This window comes from Amphiprion ocellaris, chromosome 16 (genome assembly GCF_022539595.1).
Source record: "Amphiprion ocellaris isolate individual 3 ecotype Okinawa chromosome 16, ASM2253959v1, whole genome shotgun sequence".
NCBI lineage: Eukaryota > Metazoa > Chordata > Actinopteri > Pomacentridae > Amphiprion > Amphiprion ocellaris.
The window spans coordinates 10,999,264-11,023,558 of record NC_072781.1 but is presented as its reverse complement, the minus strand read 5'-3'; the positions used below and the strand labels follow the sequence as shown (position 1 = coordinate 11,023,558).

Here is a 24,295-nt window from a genome sequence, read left to right as displayed (position 1 = left end):
GTCCCCCTGAAGCAAACAACTCCCAACTCAAAGCAACTGAACGAGGCTGGTGCCAGATAGAGTCTACTCATCATCTTTTATATTTTTAGGAAGACATCATATTGCACTATTGAATAGTCTCTGACTGAAACAGCATAGCATACATACAGTATCATCTCACTGATGATTCCATGAGTCTGAGTGGACTCACTGCACTCTCAAATACAGTACAAGATAAATACATGGCAAATGTGGAAATTTACATACTGAAATGCACTATACATCATCATTTGGCCCATGTTTTATATCTCAGCTTCTCTTCCAAAGACATTTTAGCAAAGAGGTTATCTTGATAAGTAGCAAGAAAATGCAGTCTGCTCTGTGATAAGGTTCTTATCTTTTTCTTTTTTTTAAAAACAAGAATACATTAATACCTTATCATAATCTTCACTTTTTTTTTTGGTTGTCCTTATTAATCTGAGTAGTTCCTGAAAGAACGAGCTACATAAAGTATAAAGTGGCACATGGTGCTTCTTTTTCACCTCAGTTTTAAAAGATAAGTTCAGATTTTTGGAGTAATAATGTACTAGCATGCCAATAAACTTCAGAAACTTTAAGACATACTTAAAACATGTAGCCATGTTAGCTGCTTTCTGAGATGAATTTGGTACAGCAGGGCAGTGGTCACCATGGTAACAATGATAATGCCATGTTTTAGCGGGTAAAACATGCATCATCTTAGATTCTCACCTTGATAAAAGTTTTTAATTAGCACTAAAGTGGTGATGCTGATGGGAATCCTATTAGTTATGCTGCTATTTGTTACAAAAGTTCAATTCTGACTCAATAATGAAAAGCAGAGAAATCACAATATTATTCCAAATAAACCCAAGGGGAACATGAATGTCTCAATCCAGTTTCATGGAAAATTGATCTAATAGTTACCTAGACATTTTATTCAAAAGCACTAATGCTAAGCTCATGACAGCACCACAGGAAAAGTCAGAGCGTTAATAAAATCATTGTCTGGGATCTGGGAATTTTGTGTTGATCCATCACATAGATTTAACTGTTTAGTAAGTCAAAGCATCGCCAATGTGAAGACTGTCCATCCTCTGGAGCCCTTGGAAATCTGTATCAAATTTAATCTCAGTCCATTTAATCGTTTTTGTGAAAAATATTTCTATCTGCAGCATGATGAACCAACCGACAGACCAACACTAAAGCTGCTAGCATGGCTACACAAGTGAACTTATTCTTTGAGAGGTTTAGCTTTTGAATTTGGCACATTTTAGACTTTCCCCTGAGAATCACCATCATCACTGTTCTCTTCACCTCCAACAGCAACTGACACTGTTATTCTTACTAACAACATCATAAGCTACAGTATCAACACTTTAAACAAAGTTTTGGATGAACAAAACAGAACCTTCTTGTTACAGACGATACTACACATCAGCTTCTGCTGTACAGACGATACACTTTTCTAGCTGCTCTTTCACTGGATGCCCAAATTATAGAGAATATAAAAACACTAAACACATATTCAGGGTTTACTTCTGAGCATCAGTGACATTGTGGAATTAAATATGTTTACAGCATTTCCATCCACTTCTTTACAGGCCCACTGTGTATAAACACTGACGGTCATTTATGGTGCAGTTCTTCTTCTGTACAGTTCATTTACACTCACTGTTGTTTTTATTCTTTATACATTGTCCAATGAGCTCCTTTAATTGCTAATTGGCAGTGTTGAGTCATTTTTAAATTCAGTCCATCAGCCCCAGGCTGGATATCCACTCGACTGGGATGAAACATGAAGGCATCAAAAAAGCACAGGAGATGAACACAAGCACAACTGAACTCAACCGCTGTGGTAGAATGTCTGTGCAGGTTCATCGCACTCATCCAGGTCATAAAATGTCAGGTTGAAATTAAACTATCAACGGGAATAAAGCAAAACGTTATCAATTCTGCAATGACTTTCCAGTAAGTAGTTTAACTTTAAATTGACACTGCTCTGGTGACGGTACACAAGACTTGCTGCAAGGCAGTGGCTCTGCTGAAGGGTTTGCTCATAGCGAACTATGCTAAAGAAGGGGCAAAGGCTACACTCCTAGAGCTGTGATATGAGGCGAGGTTTAGGAAAACAAAACTGAAAATGGTAAAAGCAACTCTGAAACTGTCACAACAGAAATAAAATATGCAGATGCAGAAACAGGATTTAGGATTTTTTTCAGAAGGTCTCGTCTTTTGTTCGTCGCTGCGTGGGTGTGCTGTCTGTTGGCATCAACATTTTTGCTACATAATGATCACCTTTCATCTCATCAGCCTCCACACACACAGAGTCGCATTAGTCACACAGGATGCTCTATTTTTCCAAAGAGAGGCAGAATTTATGCTCCTCAGGCTGCACTTTATTGAATGTGCTGAGGATGTTGTATTAGTAAGACACCTGCAGAGTAGTAATAGTGTGAGTAAGCAGTGTTAGATGGATATTAAGCTTGAATAAGCTGCTGGAGAATGACCCCAATCACACGTTTGTCTTAACATTTAATCCTTTCAGTCATTTTTCTCTCAAAAGAACTTTCTCAGTGTGATCCTTAAGAGAGCTATAACAGTGTGCCCTTGACATAAGGAAAGACTAATAACAGACTATTTTGAAATCTTTATCAGCATCAACTTGCTTGCATGTCAGGTACAATACATTCCAGCTGTGTGTTATATATCACTGCTGTTTTTATTTAGTTTTTTTATACAGCAGACAGACTAAGAGAGGTTTAGGTATTGAACTCTGTTTGTGCTGATTCTCCTGCATACACCTATACTCACATATAAACACATATATGTCATTAACACCTCTAATGTTTCACAAATTAAATATCTATAAAGATAGCAGGCAGCGCTCCACTTTTTTTGCAGGACCCAATATGTCAGAGTGTTTTCTGGTCTCATTTAGGGCACTGATCCTTGATTTTTTTGTTCTAAATGATGCCAGCTTTCATCTCACACTAGACTGGTGGCACATGCACACTCACAACACAACAGATACACGGACTAGCGTGGCCTCACAGGGCCTTACAGGGTTTGCTAGTGTTCCCAATGAGCTGAGACCACAGAGAATATTGTCTGGCTCTGATGATTCCCCGTCTGCCAGAATCTGTGTGTGTGTGCAGGAATGCATAGCCGCTACCCACAGGTGTGTGTCAGTGTATATGCACAGTTGTGTGCATTTGTATGCATATGTGTGTGTGTGCGGAGCATATGTGGGTAGGAGTGTGACCTTACAGCTGTGATGTGGATCACTAGTATCCGCTGCTGTGAATGAGAAGGATAAATAATTCAAGGTGCTCTCGGATGGCCGTTTGATATTGCAGCCAAATGCATGTGAACGGAGCATAGAAACAAGTGGTCCCACAGCAGTTCCAATTTGCCAGCATTCAAAGTGGCTCGACCTCGACCACCTGACACAAGTGCAGTCATTCAGGAAGAACAGAGAACATTGGGTCTCCCAGGACGCTGGTAGTTTTTCCTCCTGGATTTCAGAGCTGCTGCACGGATCTAAGACTACACTGCCAATAGATCAGCAGATAAGCAGTGACAGTGACCTCCTGAAAACAATCAAGCATCGACATCCAGTCTAATTAAGGGTAAGCCTCAGCTGAATCAGCTACAAAGCGGACACGGTGTGACTCATGTAAACAGACGTGATGGAATGAGCGGAAAGGTTAATGGAGAAAAGAAAGGAAAGTATGATTATTTTGGCTCGGATAGCTGTTGGAAGTGAAGGATACTCCTCACAGACGCTGTGGATGTGTCTACAACCTATGTATGGGTTCTGTTGCTCTTGTGTTTATTGTGTTAGGTATCCAGTGTGTTGGTGTAAGCCAGCTCCTCTTCTCGAGGTGGTACATTGTAGGCCCCAGCAGGGAGAGTGTGAATGCTGTGGATCACCTCCTTGCCTTTTTTTTTAAAAATCTCTCCACTTGTCCTAGAACCTGGTGCTCTCATGTTTCAGCATGCGGATGTTGGTAAGTGTTCCGCTGCCCCTGTGGTGGTATCCGTAAGCCTGGCGCTGCCCCTCCAGTCACCGAGCGCTGCTGCCTGACGACATGCTGCTGCTGGGACTGGAGCCGCCCGAGCCCCGGTCTTCAAACAGGCTGATCTCTAGCTGAGGACACAATCAATGTCAAGGATCATCCTCACGAACAGGGTATTAAAGCGCAAGGTTGAGGAAGTGCAGGAAGATCTAAACGCATTACAGTTGTGCATTCCTGATCCTGTTCTATTCGAACCTTCTGCTCACTTACAGGCATGAAACCTAGAGAACTGATTTCAGATGATGGGCAGTCAGAAGATTTTCTCTCCTTGGACAGATCAGCGACTGGTGTGAATGAAGTCAGTGTGTGTTCCCAGTTTTCTGTTTCTTTGTCGTTGGATGCTGGTCTCTCACTGGATCGCTATCAAATACAATCACATCTTGCTTTTAGCTGTGATAAAATCTAACTTTTTCCAAAAGGTTTTGGAGCAGTCGTATCTCTAATCCCTGGTCAGATGGGCTGTGATAGGATTTCCAGAAAGACTGCTTTCTCTTACATAAATTGATCCAGAATCATGGAGGTTCAGGCCAAGAGATCTTGCAAACAAAAATGTATACATTCAAACAACATACTATGCTGTTTTGTTGCGAGAATGAAGTCTTTAATTATCCACCAGAAACTGCAGTATATATGTGTGCATTAACTGATACTTGTCGGTAATGTATTGGCCCTCTGTCTTGGAGCCTGTTCTTTGAACCAGTCTGTGCCAGACCTGTGTGATGGTCTACTGGACATACTCTCCCTCTTCTTCTGCCTGCACTGGGATCACTCCAACTGACAAAGACAGACATGCTGCTGGATACTTCAGAAAATGCAGCAGCTCATCTATAAAAGATGAACCACATAAAAAAAAAAAGCTTATTTCCAAAGGATAAAACTGTCTGGGTGGTTTTAGAAAAGAAACCACCGCATCGCAAATGCATACACATTTTTGGCTCCTGATTAACCGCATTAACTTGTATTTTTCACCTTCTCTTATCAAAGGACAGAGTGTGCAGGCTTTTTCAGTGCTGCCTTGCTTTGGATTTACTCTTGGGAACAATAGTTGGCCATTGAACAGCTTCTTTGCAGCAGCTGGAGTTTAAGTGCCTTGTTCAAAGGCACCTTGATAGAATTTATGAGGAAGAAGAGATATTTCTTATTCATTTATCCCGTCCATATGTTCTTAGCTATTCAGGTTATTCTAACCTGTGTCTTTCAGCTCTCCAACTCCTATCAGTCTTCTACATGTCAGGCTGTCCTGTCAGGGCTTTTATCCACTATCTCTTTGTTGCACATTTGAACACACAGTACAGTAGCTGATGAGTGAAGGATACAACCCTCATTCCTCTCTCTATGGGGTCTGTGATCAGCAGACCTCTAGGAGCGTAGATCTTCTCATTCTGTTCCTGGATGTAGCCTGATATCTTCCTCAGCACCTGGAATAAAATAGGGGCGGAGAGGGATTATGGAAGGGCCAAGGTACATCTAGAGATAATCCAGATTTGATTAGACCCATTGAAGGTACGATGAAAACACAAGCCGAACATGCACCCTCACAGAGAATAATCTGAACAGACGTTCCAACTGAGGATCCATTACTTACGTGTGACTTTTCAAAGTGCATTCTGTGTTACATGTAATAACCATGTGCCCAAAAGAGGCTAAACATGGAGCCAGGCTGTGGCAGCTTTAACCACCTCCTGTGCTGTCTTGAGTGGAAAATATGAAAAATGGAAGAAAAGACTTTGCAGTCCTTCTGTGCATAGTTAGCATATGGCATATGATACCAACTCTCTCGAGTCGTTGCCCGTCTTTATTTTTCCTGAGCATTATAATCTAAACTCAAAGTAATTCCATTATGCTCTAAGTACAGCAGTTATTTTTTTTTATACACACTTCCAAGCCACTCATGTCAAGCAAGGCGGCAATGAATTGAATTACTAGAATTGATGAGCTCGAGCTTTTCCTCTTTTTGAAGTTTTCCATTTGGAGGCTTTAATTTCTAATTGAAAAGATGGCTCTCTCAGGCTAAATGTCATGCCTTGGTTAACTGTCTGGGCAATTTGGAAACACTCGAAAACGTGAAGTGGACAGTTTATTTAGATTGCATTGGCAGCGAATGTATCTCTCAGCTTTGCAAGTGAGTGTTGCATCAACTGTGCAAAAAACCACAGAGCAGCAGTGGAGTGAATCTGTGTGGTTCAGACCATGCACTGGCACACAAAATCAGACATGCATGTCTGTATACATTCTCCTATGCATTACAACTGCACACACTGTTTGCCATATGGGGTAGAATAGTGTCTAAGAAACCTAAGCACCATGACAGAGGCCAAGGTTGCTGCAGATAGCAACCAAATCTACACAGACCGATGGCCAGTCATGCTAAATGGACAACTATTAGCTAAAGTGGTATCATTAGTACTGCTTATTCAGCCCCAGCTCTGCTTCTGTGAGCAGCAACAATGCTGATGTGCCATGCCTCTCTTGAACTCCACCTAATCATGTCAGTCAGCTAAACCACACTCCACTGAGCCTCGTGTACACTGAGAGAGCTGCCAACGCTCCTAAAAAGAAGGTGTAATCTTTAACCCACAGTTTAGCTACATTATCCATAGCTCTATAAGGAGGTAAAACATAAACTGGCTGTATGTGAATGTCTGGCTAACCTCTGGGTTTCTGTAAAAACTTTAAAAGCATCTGTCAGTGAGTCAATAAACTTCCTACTGTTGCTCTTCCCATTCATGTCAGTCCAGACTCATATATTATACATAGAAAAGACTTTGAAGTGTGTAAGTTCATTGAGAGAAACAAACCAGAGTCAGATTCCTTGAATGTGGTCACATACTGGACGAGTAAAGTCGAACTTGAAAGAACGCAGAGTTGTAGCAGTGACAGAAGATACATAAATAAATAAAATATGGATGATTCTGTAAAGCTGCTACAAATTCTAAGATGTGAATGCTGCAGACGATCTGTACAATCAAAATTAGTGTCACCAATTCAATACCAGACCAAATGTGACAAACGCTCTCAAATTCTTCCTCCGGTCCTGAGTTATGGTGTTGAATAATTGCCACAAATATGTGTTTGCAGAACAAAATGATGTTACAGTGAAGTTGACCTTTGACCTTTAGGATGCAAAATGTCATCCTTTCATAATTTTGCCCTTTTAAACATCTGTGTTACATTTTTTTGTCATAATTAGCATATAAATTCTTGAGTTTTGGTCAAACATGTTTTTTGAGGTCACAGTGATCTTTACCTTCTGATGACTCACTTCTGATCACTTCATTCCTGAGTCCAAGTAGATGTTTAGTTCAGATGTAATGAAAGTCTTGAGATAATATATTCACAAGAAAAGGACGGACGTGAGGTTACAGTGACCTTGTTCTTTGGCAAAATCGAATCATCCTCAAAGTTTGGCTAAATTTGAAGAAAGTCCCTCAAGTAGTTCACAATCACAATCAGGCGTCCACAGTGTTGCATTCATGAGAAAGGGACAGAGGGCTTATCTAAAAACACAATAACTCAGGATGTTGCCTCTGCAGAGGGATTAAAAAAAAAACAGGATCCAAACAGTTAGAAGCTACAATTCCCTTTTGAAGTATGCCATGTTGAATATAACACGTATTTGTTTGTTCCTCAAGTGATTTACTGAACGTGACAGATTCACATCCTCTTTTGTGAGTTAACTAAAGGTCACTGCAGCACTAGGCCTTAAGAGATTAAAACAACAGAGGCTGAGCAACACACTGAGCGACGCTCCTCTGGAATGTCAAAGGCCTGTTACAGCTGCAGGCACAGCTGCTATTATAGTGACCCTTGGAAGTGGAGACTAAACAACAGAGGGATACTTCTTTCTGTCTCCCGTTGGAAGAAGAATAGGATAGTTTTGCAATGAAATGCCTGGAAAACATTAAGACATTTTACTTCTCGGTGAATCATTGGACTAAAAACCATCAAAAGGCAGCGGTTTGCTTTGTTGCACTTCCTGAAATTAGTCAGATCTAAGTGAACTAACGGCGAGCATATTATTTGACTCGGAGCAATGACATTACATCCACACATTTCGTAGCACAATATAAACAGAGTCTTTCGTTAAAAACTCAATCAGACATCACAGCAAAGAGGCAGAGACACACAGAGCGGAGCCCTGACTAATCGGTTTACTGTGGTCCGGGGAAAAGGACAATCCTTTCACTTGCTAGCGAGCTCTCAGGGCAGCTCAATCCTCTTCAGCGTAACAACATGACAGTCAAGTATCCAAGCTGTGCCTCCGTTGAACAGGCATGTGTGTGACAGAGCTTCTGGGAAAAGTGACTGTCAAGATATATACACGCTCCTCTGCATATGTTGTCAAGTGCATTATAAAGGAAATATGAGTACCTACATGTTTCAGTGAGAATCCTGTGCTGTATATGTAGCCAAATAGAAAATAAGGTGATCGAGGGTACAGACTTTATGTGAGGTGAGTTTTCTGAATGCTTGTATCTGCTGTGACATGCTGGGAGCAATCAGTATCTTTTGATGGAGCGAGATGTAAGCATCAAGGCGTTCTGGGTGCTCGAATGAAACTCCACATCTGATACACGATTGCTGCAGCGTACATACACACACAGCATCAACTTGGGTGGGTATGTTTTATCGTCGTCTGTCATAACGTCATTCAGCCAAGATGATTAAGTTAAACAAGTAAATAAACAACTCTTCTGTGGAGCTGATAGCATCTCAGCATCTCAATGGAGCAGGACCCAGCTGACAGGCAGATGAAAGGAGCCTCAGGCCAGGCCATTTCTGCATGGCTTCAACACAGAAATAAGTTCCTTTGTGCTTTTTGGTCAAGCTCCCAGTGCCGCTGTACTGCTTTGATAAAGAAATGTTTATAAGATGCATCAAGACCAGGGAGATGAATGTTGTGGGTGACAGAGATCAGAGCAGAGAGGCATGCTGGAACTTCACGCAACTCCAGTTTCTTCTAAAACACCGGCAGGTACATACAACATCACAAGAGGATTAATCAAGCCCACTGTGTCTGTGTATGTGATTGTGTTACAGATGTGTGTTTTCTCGTTCCAGCTCAGCGAGTAACAAGGAACAACACAGTTGTGTCGAGGTTTCACCACCTGCCTTTTCTCAAGATGGACATCTTGGTGGTGTTGAAGGCTCCATGTCACGTTTCAGCTGGCGTGCCATGTCTTGGCCACTGGCACACAGGTGTAGCCTTCAGAGGGAGTTTTTAAAATGCAGTGAAAAGACAGCTGAGGTAAATATTGTTCCAGAGAGAATCAGATCATATCTCCTGGTTTCTGGCTCTGCTTCCCGCTGTCAGTAAGTCTAAATAACTGTGTGACCCAGAGTGCATTAAAACACACAATTGGATGTTTTAGTGTGTGTGAGAGCTGGCTTCCAACAAAATGGACAAATATGGTAGCAAATAAGTCTTGTGGATGGCCAGTGGAGTTTATTACTACACACTAAAAGGATTCAGATTCATTTAGTTACTTAACAAAACTTAAAATTTCAAAATCAAAACAATTTAATGTTTGAACAATAATTATGGCAAACACAGTGGCAGATTGCTTTGCACTGTCACATCACATTTCTATGGTTGTGGGTCAGAACCTGCTCCCCACTGGTTCTTTTTGGCGTTTGCATGTCCTCCCAGGTCCTGTGTGACTTATTTTCAGCTGCATCAGGACTCCCCCACAGTCCAAAGACATGCAGAGTATTACCAAGACATTCAGTGCAGTAGGAGTGGTGAATTGCTTGTGGGGATAAATACATGTTTATCTGCAGCTGTGTGATAGACCGGCAACCTTTCCAGGTTCCACTCTGCTGCTCTCCCACTGTGAGCTTGAATAGACTCTGTAGTCGCCTACAACCCTCAATAGGATACATTGCTGAGAAGACTATGAATGGATATTTATCTATTGTATTTACAGCAAAGGTGTACTGGGAAAATGGGTGATTTTCCCTTCAGGTTTCATCAGAGGGCACACTATGAAGTGTGATTAATAGGTTAGAGAGGTATGTTGAGCCTAAAGACAGAGTTTTCAATGTCAGAAACGTGGCTCTCATTTAACTTCCTAGATCACTATAGTAAATTATGCAGCACAGCTACACTGTACCAGAGGAGATTTGGAGATTTAAAGTGGCTGTAAGAAGCACCACCCTCTCACCTTGTTGTCACGGGTATCTATCTGCATTCATTTGATGATGCAGAAAATGCATACGTTTGCTCTGATGCTTTTTACTCTGCTGGTACTGCAGCTAATTAAACACAAATCAAGTTATTGATCAGTTTATTGGTGTTTATCACAGATAATATTTCATTAAAACATTAATTTCACTTTGATTTGGCCAAAAACTGTAGCTGTGTTTCATTATGAGACAGTGTTCAACCTAAATGCATGTTTTTAAGTATCATGTTTAGATGAATGAAGTTGCATCTGCTACTGACTGATAGAACAGATATATTCACTTATACAATACACAGTTTTCTACAGCATTCTTCTCTTGCATTTGTAGTAACAGTGCTGCTTTTTTACCATGATACATTTTTACATTCTTCATAGCTTTCCATTAATAACAAAATGCTATCAGTTACTGAAGTACATAACATGTCATTAATTCATTTTGTGCACACATACAGCCTAAGGCGGGAAACCAGAGTTAACAAAGAAAGTTCATAACCGCCATCATGATGCCCACTATCTCCACTTGGGGTTTTAGGTTTAGTTGATCCAGTAAACCCAGCTATGTCGAACTAAGAGGTACACTTTACAAGTTTGTTCTGCAATAAATAATACGGTAAAGTTTTAACTTCTGTGTTGAAAGTTTGAGAATGTTGAACCTCTGGAATACTGTGTTATAAAATAGAAAGACAAATGCTGAGCTACAAGTCGCAAGCACTACAAAAAGTAAAGCTCAGGGTGCATTAGGGAATTGCTACAGTTCCATAATTCTGGAAGCTCAAAGGAATAATTCACCATTTTGGGAAATATGCCCATTCTCTCTTATGTCTGTTTATTGACTATAGAGATGGAGTTTGAAGGCAATTAGTCCAGCTCAGCATTAAAGAGGCAGAGCGAAGCAGCTAATTTGACTTTGTCCAAGTTCAAAATGTGCACTTAATAACACTCCAGCAAGAATAAATTAATAATTGGTATGCATGCTGAAATGCAAACCACAAGTGCAAAGAGTTTTTTTTAAGTCGATCCAGAGCCAGAGGTGCTGTTTTCCCCTTCTGCTAGGCTTAATCCTAAGCTAAGTTAATCATCTGTTGGCTTAGCTTCATATATTTTATGCGACCATCGGAGTGGTATCGACCTTCTTACTTAACTCTCAAAATTTATGAAGCAGCATTATCTTAAATAAATTCCATCTTTTTCCAGGTAAACCGTACTTCCAGTCACCATATGATACATTTTGTGTGCTAAAACTTAGGTGTTCACAGATTTATTACCTTCTCATAGCGTGTCTCCATGCAGAGGAAGATGATGTAAGCTGTTGCACAAGCCAGACATCCTTCCAGGTACGACTGACCTCCAATTTTTTCGGCCTCCGCATAATACGAGTTCAGGGTCTTCACCGTTTCCTCCAGCAACGTTCGCTCAATCTGCTTACAAACACAAGCACACACCCAGGTAGAGATACGGAGGCGTTCACACACACCGTAAGGACTGCACAAGTGAAAAGTGTCCTGGCATTGCTGCAGGGAGCAAGCTGTTCAGCTACAAATCAACCTGCCAAACATACCAACTGCATTCTGCTCAACCCAAAATATTCCTATTTTGTTAAGCAATTTAGAAACACAACTCGCTTGCAGAATGTGGAAAAACTTGAGGCTAGGATGAAAAATTACTAAGAAGCATGACAGCAATGGGTAGCGGTTAGAGGCACTGACAGAGAATATTTATGGTGAACTGATGCGGATTTCTAACGGTCCCTTTACACTGACTCCCACTGTTTTCCCTCTGAGCCTGTATTTCTTTTTTTTTGCTCTCTCCGTGTGGACTGTCTGCTGTAGATGCTAATTGCCAGACAAATCTACAGTAATTCCCCTACACAGCACCATTCTCGCCAGTATAGCCAGGTGAAAAGAGCAAAACTGCATAAATAAACTGCATATTTCCTCCCAGTGGCTGGTGTAGAGTGAATATAGTGTCATTTTTATTCTGCAGAGTTTGAGATGCAGAACATTAGAGGTCACTCAAGCTGCTAAAGTTTGTGTCCATCTGTGGTGAGGTGGAAAGTTCATCTTGCAATGTCACTGTACTTACTGATAAAGCTTAATGTTTGGATCTCAAATTCCACGATTAAGGGGATTACCACTGCGGAAGCTGATATCTATCATTCACATGTGTTTTGTCATCATGGATGCACCATCGTAGTGATCTTATTAAGCTATACTGAGCTGTCAGTCTGTATTCGAGCATGTGGGAGTTTTCAAGTGGCCTGGGATTTTGCCAAGACAATACATTTGTCTGGATATGCATATGCGAGTGTGTTTGTGCTCACCCTGCTGTCGAGCTCTGAAGGGAACTTGGTCTGGAATCGGCACACGGTTCCTTCGCTGTAGTCTCTCTGGATAAACACCTTTGTTACCAGCGACGCACTGTGCCGCAGCTCCTGAAGGTTGTGGAACTTGGAAGACAATAGAAAAGCAGGCATGTTAAATTTGTGACTCAAAATACATTTGCATTGATCTACACTACACATATACATTGATCACTTACAGAGACAATTTTCTTTACAAACAATTCCAGTCTCAGCAAAAAAAAAAAAAAACAAACCACTCACTGTTTAGGATTTTTTTCCCACTTTGTAATCAGACTGGGTTCATTCTTTGTACTGTCAATAAATGGATCTGCACAAAGACTTCTACTGTGCAGTCAACTTATGTTTAGGCCTGTTTCAACATCAAAACATGATAGTTTAAATCCACTTGTATAGAGGAATTCTGAATAGCAAGGCTTATACAATATTTACACAGGGTAATTCGATATTTCCTGACGGCACTGAGTTGCGTTTCCGTCTGAGAACACAAGTGCAACTGGGCTACACTGAGAGAATGGCTGACTCCATCGACAGCAGTCCAGACTTATCGTAGTTAGCACTCTCACTTCATTGCTCCAGCATCAATAGGCCCGACTGCAGCAATAACACTCTGAAAGACTCCTCTTTACAGCACTTTGGTGGTGAGTGGTATGTTTTACACCCAAACACTCATTCCCCTTAGAAGCATACAGCAACAAGCAAGTGGGCCAGTGTAAACTTGTCCCCTGCTGATCTAAATTACTCTCCTCAAGAGGATGGTAATTAGAGATACAGTCGGAGCATGGAGGGGGTAAAAGAGAGAGGGAGGGAGGGGAGGACAAGAAAGTGTTGAGAAAGTAAAGTGAGAAATATGAGGTTGTATTCTCGTCAGTCAGTCAGCACTCTCTTAAATGGTGTTGGAGGGTTGGCATGCCAGAGAGGGCAGTTAGGGAACCACCGCCGGCTGTCCTCCAATGTTTGCAACAGTGTGTCACAGGCTTGGCTGTTCTACACTTCAACACTGCCGAGCCAGGCTTTGCAGTGTGGGCCTCTTTGGTGCTTTTCTTCTGCCATGCTCTGGAAGATGGCGTTGGACGGGGAGTCACAGCGGTTAATATGGCTGTACCATGCAGGTTTCTGGCACCACAGAGCACCTACAAATGGTTCTTACAAGCTTGTTAGTGCGTCTATCTGCTGTGTGACGTATTTCTTAGTCCTTTGTTAGGTGTAGTGGATGCACAGGAGCTTCCTGTAGCATTTGTTCTAGAACACCCGAATGTCTTCAAGTTACGACATTCAGCGTCCAATCGCACATCCGTAAAGGAGAAAGAAGATCACCAACAACTTGTATTTACTCCAGTAACTGGCAGGATGATGTTGTTAACTCTCCAGATGATGTTGAGTTTGGTTATTTCAGATGAGGCCAGGCTCAGTCTTTTGCTGACCTGCCATCCGACGCAACAGTGGACCACAAGTATATGAAACTGTCGACTTCTTTGAGTCGTTGTCGGTTCAGCATGATGTTTGTTGCTGTTGCTGCTTACAAGGATTTTGGCATTTTCTCTGTGCTGATTTCCATTTCAGATCCTTTTGCTGCAACCTCTAATCTGGTGGTGAGTTCTTGAAGTTCTTTCCCACTGCCTCTGATGAGGTCTATATGATCAGTGACTCTGAGGTCACAGAATGGACGTCCTTTAATAGTCATGGATGACTGACAGCTCGACCTTGGTTTGGCTCATTATTTTTTTTTTGTCCAGAACATGTTGAACAGGAGAGAGGAAGCATTCCTGACACATTCTCACAGTTGTTCCAAAGAACTCTAAGAAGTCTGCTTTGATCGAATTGTCTGGATCCCATTGGAAGTCACTGTCAGTGCTGCAGCTCCTTATCACCTGCCAGACATGATCGAAAGCCCTCTTGAAGTCGATAAGGTTGTGGAACAGGTCATGCTAGTGCTTTAGATGCTTCTCAGTCACAATTCTGATGCTAAATACCTCCTGAATAGCACTTCTTCTTGGTCATTCATTAATTTCAGAGCCATACAATTTTGCAAAAACACCCTATTTTAGAGAAAATGTCCACCATTTGTGCACCTATTGACTTTATTTATTCCATTTTATTCAGTGGGTATTGTTGCCAAAGTTTGTTCAGCTACAGCAGTGCTGCTATTATCAAAAGGTAGGATACCTGCATGTGTGAGCCAGAAAGAGTCATTTCCCAGTAAGCAGACACAGCACAGTGCCAGCCCTTCATCTCTATTTAGGGTATATCACTCACAACCAGGAATAGCATCCAAGCTGCTATTTTGGTCTGCTAACAGCCACAATCATTTCACAAGCAGAGCTTTTAATATCCTTCTTTCTGCTTCTTCTGTGTCTCTAACGTGGCCAGCTCTCTCTTCCCTGCACTATCTTCAGGCCATCATGATGAACAACAAGTCATGCTATTAATAGAAGCAATTATCATCACAAGGTTGTGCATCATTTATCCGAGTTAGAATCAGTTGGCTGAGAGTCAAGTTCATTAAGATAACACAGGTTCTTTGTGACTGTGAGAATGTGTGCAAATAATTATATGTACATGCAAGTATGTGATGAAAAGATACTCTGACCATTAATGCAATTAGCAATACCACAGTGGAAAATACTCTTTGCCAATTAGGTGTCCTGCAATCAGATTATGGAATTGTTAAACACAATTACTTACACTTATTACAGTTAAAACAAACAAAAAAACACCTCGAGTATCTCAAGTTACACTTAGTGGTGCTTCCAAGTGAAAACCTCCGACTTGAGTCCAGTTATGCGGATTACAAACAGAATGACAGGAAAAGGGAAAAAATATGGTAATGAGAGTAGAGAAAAGAGAAACAGAGAGAAAGAAAGAAAGAAGAAAAAGAAAAAAGATCAAAAGCACTGGTAGGAAGATATGAGGATGTGTGGAGGCATCCAATTAAGGAAAGACTGAAATGAATAAAAGTAAAATAAAGAAAGAAATGAGCAGAGATTAGAAGGAAAATATGTAGGAAAAAAGATGAAAAAGGTGAGTAAAGGAGGACATAAGGAAAGAGCATGAAACCAGACAGAAAAGAGAAAAAAAAATGATGAAAAAGAATTCAGAATTTAGCGAGGAAGGAAATTGTGGGCTGGAAAGAAAGACGGACTGAAAAGGGATAAAATAAGAGATGGAAGAAAGCATAAGACTGTAAATTAAGGCAGAAAGAAGGACAGAAAATGGAAAAGGTAGAGATAAGGAGAGAAAGAGCAACAGATAAGATAAGGAAACGATGGAGTGACTGGAACGATGACCAAAGAAAGTAGGATGCAAACTAATTTTGAACACACTTTTGCACACAACTATTTGTGTGAAATACTAAAAAATATACCCTAATTTCCACCTCTGTGTGGTCTCACTAATACACCTATCATGGAAGAAGAACTGGAGTTTTACATGGCACTCTGCCTGCCTCTAAATCACAAACACTGCCGCAGATCTAGGCACTTGTAGAAAATACCAAAGCTGATGCCAGTGTTTGTGTTGATGGGGGTTCTGGTCGAGGTCCGGCCCAGAGTCATGTGAGTGAACATTACAAAGTTGCCGTGTCATGTGAACTGTATTCAGGCCAGTGGGATGTCATGCTGTGTTTTGGCCTGTTGTTGACCAACTGAACTCTGACTTACATGTGTCTTGCTGTGAAGCCGGCACGAATCATGTCTCACTACGAACTATTTGTCCAAATATAGATTTTTAGAATATCTCACCCACCACTCTCTCAGTTTTAAGGAGCTGTGTCAACTGTGTTCCAGGTTTTAAAACTGATCTGCTAAAGGTTGGGCTGAGGAAAAAGAAACTGACCAATTTTTTACACTCTTTGTGTATTTCTGTGCAACAACAATAATAAGTTTGTCTTGACACACTGTGTGAGATGAAAATAATATAATCTTGACCACAACATGTGTCAGACTGTTTTATTAATCCAAGGCATGTCCAGCAGAGTCCCACAGACTTTGTTTTCATTTTGCCTCCACTGTTTTGGTTACATGTGTTTGCATTTACAAAATGCCACTTGTGAATCGTCATTGCATTTTCCATGATTCCATGTCCCACTGTGATTGGGCGGTTTTTAAATGTGGGTCATAGCAGCGGGTTACTCGAGAATTTGATCCAAAATAGTCTGTCTGTGGATGTCTCCGACCATCGCCAGCTCTGACTTTTGCATGCGTCTCTCACAACTGTTCTGTTTTACCTCAGGCAGCTTAACACTGCACAGTGCAAAGAGGCTCTTACACAATCACACCTCACACACATAAAATCTCACACACACCACTTGCCCATAATATTTTTCCATATTGACAACTGCTGGTTTTAACATTGCTTTCATTATTCCATGCTTATTAAATGTCAAAGGGAGGGGAGAGCTACGTTGCCGTGCTTCTTCCTAACTAAACATGCACTTTTTTGCAATTTAATGCCAATCAAACCTGGATAACCAGGAAGCTTTTATTCTCTTACAAGTCATTTACATCCGTCAAAGTCCTAAAACAGCCTTTTCCCACTGACATTAGGAACTCGATGAAATCTGTCTTTAGTCACGTGGTGTTGACGTTACCGGCAGAATTGTCTGTGTCCATTAAAGCCTCGAAGATAAATGTTTTCTGTTGGCAGTTTATCATTAACTCTCCTTGTGTGGGAGATCAGGGTTCAAATCTAGTCTGTTCCTGCGTCTAAATATAGTACGCAGGCAGACAGCAAAGTTAAAGTGTCAAACTGATCACACAGGACTCTATTAAGGAGCTCCGCATCGTGCTGCACTGTCTGGCTTCTCTTTCCACCCACACATCCATTACTTTTAGTTTAGTTAACATTTCCTTGCGCACTGATTAAACACAAACAGAGAGGAAAGAAGTTGCTGAATGAAGACTTATCTCCAGGTAACAAGCTCATAAAAACACACAGCCTCAAGGGCACCAAAGATAAAAACAGATGAACTAAACGGCACAGAGACACAACATAAATCTAATTCTAACTGCAGAACAGCAATGCACATGAATTAAAGCAATTTATCTTGCTAATTTATATGAATGTTATAGTGGTCCAACCTATTCACATTTTATTAAAGAGTTTTATAAGAAAGAATGATCGCGTGGAAACTTAACTGCTGCTCAAAAACTAATGCATCTCTTGTAAGATCAGATATAGCCACTGGCTGAGCAGGCAAATAAAAGGAAAAATAAAGTCAATTTAGACCCATGATGCATCAGTGACCTCTCATGACCAAGTGTGCTGCTCAAATAAAAAAACACCACATTTCCTTTGTCATTTCTTTCTATTCCTACACTCTGATTCCACCCCCCTGCTTTATTCCCTCCAGTTTAGATCTGTGAGTCGGTGTGAGTCTCATTGCCATGACATGTTTCCTAGTTAAGTCACTCCGACTCAAGGAAAACACAGCGACAACATGGGCGAGTGCTGCCAGTGGGCAAACCTCGCAAATGGTACACGCACACGCAATTACAGTACGCACAGTAAATGCACTCCGAGTTAGCCGTTTCATTCTCATCGCTCATAGCTCTTTCAGCATCTTCCTCACTGTCAGCTCCCTCTTTTCATCCCTTCACAACAGAAGTGGTCCCCTGCCATTGAGACAAAATCTTCTATGTTTGCTGCCAAGCCGGGTTAGCCAGAGGTCTATAAATCAATGGTGTTTGGACAGCGCTGACAAAACTGTGAAACTTCCATGACATCCAGGTGGAAGACCAGCGACTGTGGGACAGAAGAAGAAATCTTTTCTTTGGAAAAGGTGGAACATTGTTTCAGCAGGGAGTTGAGCCGGTGCCAGTCTCTGAGATGATTACTGTGCTTTGACATACTATTCCTCAGCAGTGTAACACTCGAGCCAGAGCTAGAATACAGACTGAGAGGAGGATCTGGCACTAGTGGACCTAATGGATCCAGAGACCGTCCATGCAGCACAAACAGTCTGCAGAAAGAGCTGATATTTAGTCAGTCATTTAACGTGATCATTTGCTGACTTGGCATGTCATAGATAATATAATGTGCGACGTGGAGACAGATGGATAAAAACACGGACAGGAAGCAAACTGTGATGCTCATCTCAGTCTCCAATCACTGATGGTTACAAACTGCAGCAGCCTGTTCACATTTAATATGCCATGGATAATTGATGGGCTTTGGATGTAAAATCTGTCCTGGGTCCACACACACTATATGTGCTGTGTTTGCGTGCATGCATGCATGTGCACGTGTAATTGATGGGGCTTGGACGGGGATACTGGCAGACCACCAGAGGAAATCAGGGCCACTCTGCCAATGTCTTGCAGGCTCAGGGAAAAAAAAAAAAAAAACATAATCATGAATTTTGCCCAGCTTCCTGTTCACTGCACATTCACCTGCAGCGTCATTATGTTGGAATTACAACTTGCTACCTGCAGATATATTTTACATGAATGCATGTGAATACACACATATAAGCTTGAGAGTCAGCTCTTTCCAACTCGCACCGAAGTGGCCGTCTCCTCTAGTCAGATCATCGATATGATAACTAAAGCGGCTATGTCTTCAGCAATATGGTGACATCACCAAGGACACAAGGGTGGGTGGACGGGTTGAAAGATGTGCTGCTGGCCAGAGAGCTAGCGGGCATTACTGACGCTAAAAATACATCCACTGTTGATGCTGTTTGGAGAAAATTGTTGTAACACTGCCTCAATGATACCACTTCTCTCTCTGCATCATCTATATAGAGATGCTTACAGTCGCCAGTCATGGAAACTGCATTTATCACAGGAATGAAATGGGGGGGAAATAGTTGAGTGTGGAAGCATGTTTGAGTATGTGGCACGTTCAAAATGCAAGAATAGAGGCTTGTCAAGCTAATTTAGAAGTGTGACAGAGGGAGAGACAGGGAGAGAGTGTCCCTGTCCATGGTGCTGACTGCTCCATCATCAGCTGCACTCTCATCAGCCAACTGGATGTTCTCTAGCTGAATGACACCGATTTATCTCTAGATAATGCAAAATAAATAAATAAAGGAACGAAGAGAAAACGAGTAAAAACACTCTAAAAGTTACATATCTGACGAGATCTGTCTGCAGTTACAGCCTACAGACAGCAATGAAAGTAAGAGAAATGGCCAGAATCTGTGCACAGTGACTTCAAATCCCCCTCAGTCTTCAAGACCCACTCGTTTCATCTGATTGAACTGATGCAGCCCAACTGATCACCCGAATCACGACGAGCCACAAGCAAGCAAAACATTTAGTTTACAAGACTGCATTTCTCAACCTGCATCTGTTAGAAAAAAAAAAAAAAAGCAGCTCGAAGAGGATCATTCCTCAGGTTCTGTCCACAGAATACTAAGAGAGAGAGAAAAAATGCAGCGGATTTCTTACCTCTGTCGCCATATTCTAGTGTGGAGGTGCAGGATCTGTCCCGGGAGGAAAACGACAACCGTTTGCTCGGTGTTGTGTTTGGGACACCGCGACTACAGAGGCTGGCACGGTAGAGACCGGAGCGCGCGTGAACGACGGAGTGCGTGACTGTGCGCGCACCTGCGAGCGAGTGAGCGAGCGAGGGAGAGAAGGAGCGCTGCTGCGGGATGGAGCTGCTGGTGGATATGCAAATTTTCTATATGACTTTCTATCAATGCATACCTGACCAAAAAAAAAAAAAAAAAAAAATGCACTCAAGGTTAAAGGAGGTTTTGATTTCCCAAGAAGGTTGGTGTTTGTTATTTTCTGGGATATTAATAATTCCATTGATTATTAATAATTCAAATAAAGTGCTTTGCTTGTTTTCTCCTTTTGTGACCAACCCTGGATGCCTTCACTTAAAAGCTGCAATGAATCATACACACAAATACACCTGTCTGCACTGTATGCATAATATAATAAAATGGGCTTTATAGGTGCTGTAATAACTTTTACAACAGCACATTTCTATTACTGACCAGGATTGCCAGTGAGATAAAAATATATTAGATCATTACATGTCACCAGTGAGTGACAAAAGTGAGCCTCCAGGGAAATATTACAGTGAATCTATTTTTAAAGATGAATCACTTGTCACCGCCAGCATGCCGTGAGGCTCCTGTTTATTCTAACTGAAGCCTGTTAGTGCTGTATAGGTGTTTACTGTACATCCAGCACTGCCATTCTCTAAAAGCAGGTTGGTTCTGGTGCAAAGTGGTCATGCACCAGTGACTCATACTGTAGCCCATATGTTACAGTAAATGTACCTCTACAAAGTGCCTGTATTGAGCATTTCTCACAGCCCACTTAGATGTACTATGTAGCCACATTTTTTCCTTTCAAGGCTAAAAAAATTCTTCCAGTTCATGAACAAATCAAGGTCTCATAGCTGGTTTGAATGTTTCGCAAGGCTGATTTGAAATTCAAAAAAGGTTACTGAAAATGAGGCAGCTAGAGAAGAGCTCATGATTTTACTGTGCCTAAGCAAATGAAAATATTTCCGATTAAATTTTAAAAAATGACCTGGAAGAAAGATGGTGAGTGAAATCATTTTGATTGATGCTATTCTGGGTTAAAATTCTTATTTTTCTTTGCTTGTTTGACACCATGAGTCATGACATGCTGAAATTATGAAATTAGTCACTTTTTCTATCACTACGACACGCATTCCCCGAAGTAAGCTTAGATCACTCCTGGCAAAGACGCTCAAATCGCACACAGGCATGCAAACGCACATAAATCTGTTTACAAAGCCTCCAACTCTTATGAATGGAAACAGAATCCAAAAATAAAGCGGAAGAAGCTTTAACAAAATGAGAATTATGCAGAACTGAGATTATTTGCCAGGATCCTGCTGCTTGCTCCAGATTGCTTGAAAAGATGTGGATATCTAATCACACATTGGCACAGATTCCTTTAGGCTGTGTGTATTTATATCCACATGCATATGTTTTCGTATGCATGTGAATTTCTGAGTGTATTCCCCCTCTATAACATTCTCCAACGTATCTTCATCTCAGTAGTTTCAGTCACACATTCACATCATACACTCACCACATCATTTAAACTGAAGCAACCTATTCTTCAACTGAGACAACTCCTCATATAAGTATTTATTATATGTGCATAATGTGTTGCCCAGGAGGTGTGAGACTGTGGCAGGTGGTAGACCCATCACACACCAGAATACAAAAATAGTCAGATGACTAGTCAGAAGACTATGATGGCATCAAAAACAACAAAAAATGCTTTTTTCCCCCTTCCAAAGCCACACATGCATGCATTTTCTCATCTGATGCCCCTTGCACAACACTTTTTTGTTATTTACCTCAATAAGTACGAAACAGCAAAATAAAACTCAGAGCATGTCATGACTCACGGTCAGGTGCTAAAATTTACTGCAATTTCTACAAAATACATCAATCTGATGAACACAGACACCGGTTTTGAGTTGAAAATCCACACCTTTGATACCCTAATTGATATTTTGTTATTCAGCTGTGCAATATTTTCATTTGTTTTGGGGAATTTTAAATAATTTTCCAGCATCACATCTTCAACCTGTCATGATATAAGCATGCCCGCATGGTTGGCAATAATTCAATTCAATTCAATTTGACTTTCCGAAAAACACAATTGTGATAAATCCAGGCCTGTTCAACAAATATAAAAACTATGCATCCCTTTAGGTCTTTATTAACTTATTTTACAGCACATACCAGTTTGTACGACATCATATCCATTAAAATTATCTAATTTTGAGAGTTTAACAGATGAGGCCAGATAAAAACTCATCACTTGTTAGGCTTGGTGTGACATTTATCTGTTTTAGCTGAATGTAGCCTTAGAATACGAACATACTGAGAAAACAAAGGCAACATGCATTTTAAAAGTAGAATGTCATCATGTTGATGTTTACCATGTTTGTACACAGGATTAAAATGCTCAAAGTTAGCACATTTAAATGCTATGCAATGAGTTTATGCCTATGTACGGCTAGCATGAAAAGATGCCCCATTTTATCATAACTACATCCACATTTTGGCATGCTACACTTAGGCACACAAGAATGCAGTCACCGAATGCAAAGGCTTCCAAGCATTAGCTAATTAAAAGTCACCCAGTTCATTAAAAGTTTAAGTAGCTCATGAATGCATGTAGCAGAAAAGTACAGGACTAACATCACCATCCCCAAAGCTATACTGCTAGCATTGCTAAGAGGGAAGCATACAGTCGAGTAGTGGTACGATTAAGAAACATCCGGGGACAACAGTGACAACACAGCTGTGTTGGGTAGATAGTTTGTAAATGTGTTTGCTGTGGGTTACAAGATTGACACAGAAATGTGAATGTGGTTAGATATTGACAGGGATGGGAACGATATCGGGTCTTGGTTTGGAGTTGATTGTCTGCAGATATAAGCAGGCGAAGGAAAATTACTGGTTGTTACATTCAAACTTCCATCATGGCTGAACATATGCATTCCTATTCATATTGAGAAAGTAATGAAAGAAGATGCCTTCATATTACATCTCATTCTGGTCCTTCACTGCGTCTGAATCTGCACTTCAGCAGAAAATAATAACTTTGCCGCAGCCTTAAATTATCATAATGACCCACAGCACTGTGCATAGACACACACACTGCACACAAATATTGCCTTTTTCACATTTCATATTTCATGAAATATTTATTTCAGCAAAACATTCTTGCGTTTTTGCCTCCCTCCAAAACTGCCAGTTTCTATTTGAAGCTTGTGCTGTGAAATGTTGAAGACAGTGATACTGACTCTGCAATGCAAAGGAGAAAGGGACGAAAGAAAACATGAAGTATTGCTGCGATTTCTTTGCTCGTGTCTTCAAACTTGCAGTGTTAAGGTAGCATTAAACACTTTATCATGTTTTATTTGGTTAATGTGGTTTTGACTTGTCAGATTAATCAAATCATCACCTGCACTGTGGAAGAGAGTTCTCCTAACCAGAAAACATTTATGTTTCACCTCTTATTGGAAGAATGAAATAAATAATGGACAAAAAATAAAATAAAATTAACATGTGATGTTACTGATGATTATTTGCAAAGCAGTTTTTCTCACTGCCCCATTAATGTCCCTTAACTTTCTCAGCTTTTGATTGTAGACAGATACTCCATCAATCCACCAAATAAACATCAAATTTGATTTGTGTTTTTGGGTGCAGAAAATGTTGATAAATCCACATCTCCCAAAAGATTTCCTTAAGAATTCTTCAGCTGGCCACATTGTTTAGCTGTACCATAAATCCACAGCTACCAACATTTCTATTTGACCAAACAGTTCACTACAATGACACTCAAAGCCACATCACTGGAGGGCATTCAGAATGAGGACATTTACAGAGCCATAATACACTGGAAAAAGTGTACATTCCACTTATCCGCAACAACACTAAATAAAACAATAAATGATAAATAATCATTTGAAAAGAATATGAAGAGGAAATCATTATTATGCAGACAACAGACTAAGGAGTAGGAGGTATAATCCTGTTCCTGCTTCCAGTGTTTGTGCTGTATCGTTTTCATTTGTTTAAACATTATCTGTATAAGCATTTTAAAAAATGCATCAAGTAAAGGTAGAATTTTCTGTATATTATGCAGAAGATATTCAGAAAAGAATGCACTGTGGAGTCTCACAGTCACCACAGTAACACAAAACTGTTTGTT

At 40.8% G+C, this 24,295-nt stretch overlaps 1 protein-coding gene across 1 annotated transcript; it reads right to left on the bottom strand.

Annotated features, from left to right (window-relative positions):
* Window positions 1-57: 57 nt before the first annotated feature.
* On the bottom strand, window positions 58-20,186 carry golga7bb (golgin A7 family, member Bb). Its single transcript, XM_023284947.3, has 5 exons — window positions 20,015-20,186; window positions 12,585-12,710; window positions 11,530-11,682; window positions 5,396-5,497; window positions 58-4,150 (listed from the first exon to the last, which is right to left on the bottom strand). The coding sequence occupies exons 1-5, from the start codon at window positions 20,024-20,026 to the stop codon at window positions 4,067-4,069; spliced, it is 477 nt and encodes a 158-aa protein (XP_023140715.2). The 5' UTR covers window positions 20,027-20,186; the 3' UTR covers window positions 58-4,066.
* Between the last annotated feature and the right edge of the window lie 4,109 nt (window positions 20,187-24,295).

What these genes read in the sequence shown, in the direction of transcription:
- golga7bb (XM_023284947.3), bottom strand. An exon ending in CTTCAGAGCTCGACAGCAGG is followed by an intron (nt 11,683 to 12,584) that starts GTGAGCACAAAC and finishes GTTTGTAAGCAG; the next exon opens with ATTGAGCGAACGTTGCTGGA. An exon ending in TGGAGACACGCTATGAGAAG is followed by an intron (nt 5,498 to 11,529) that starts GTAATAAATCTG and finishes ATTTTATTCCAG; the next exon opens with GTGCTGAGGAAGATATCAGG.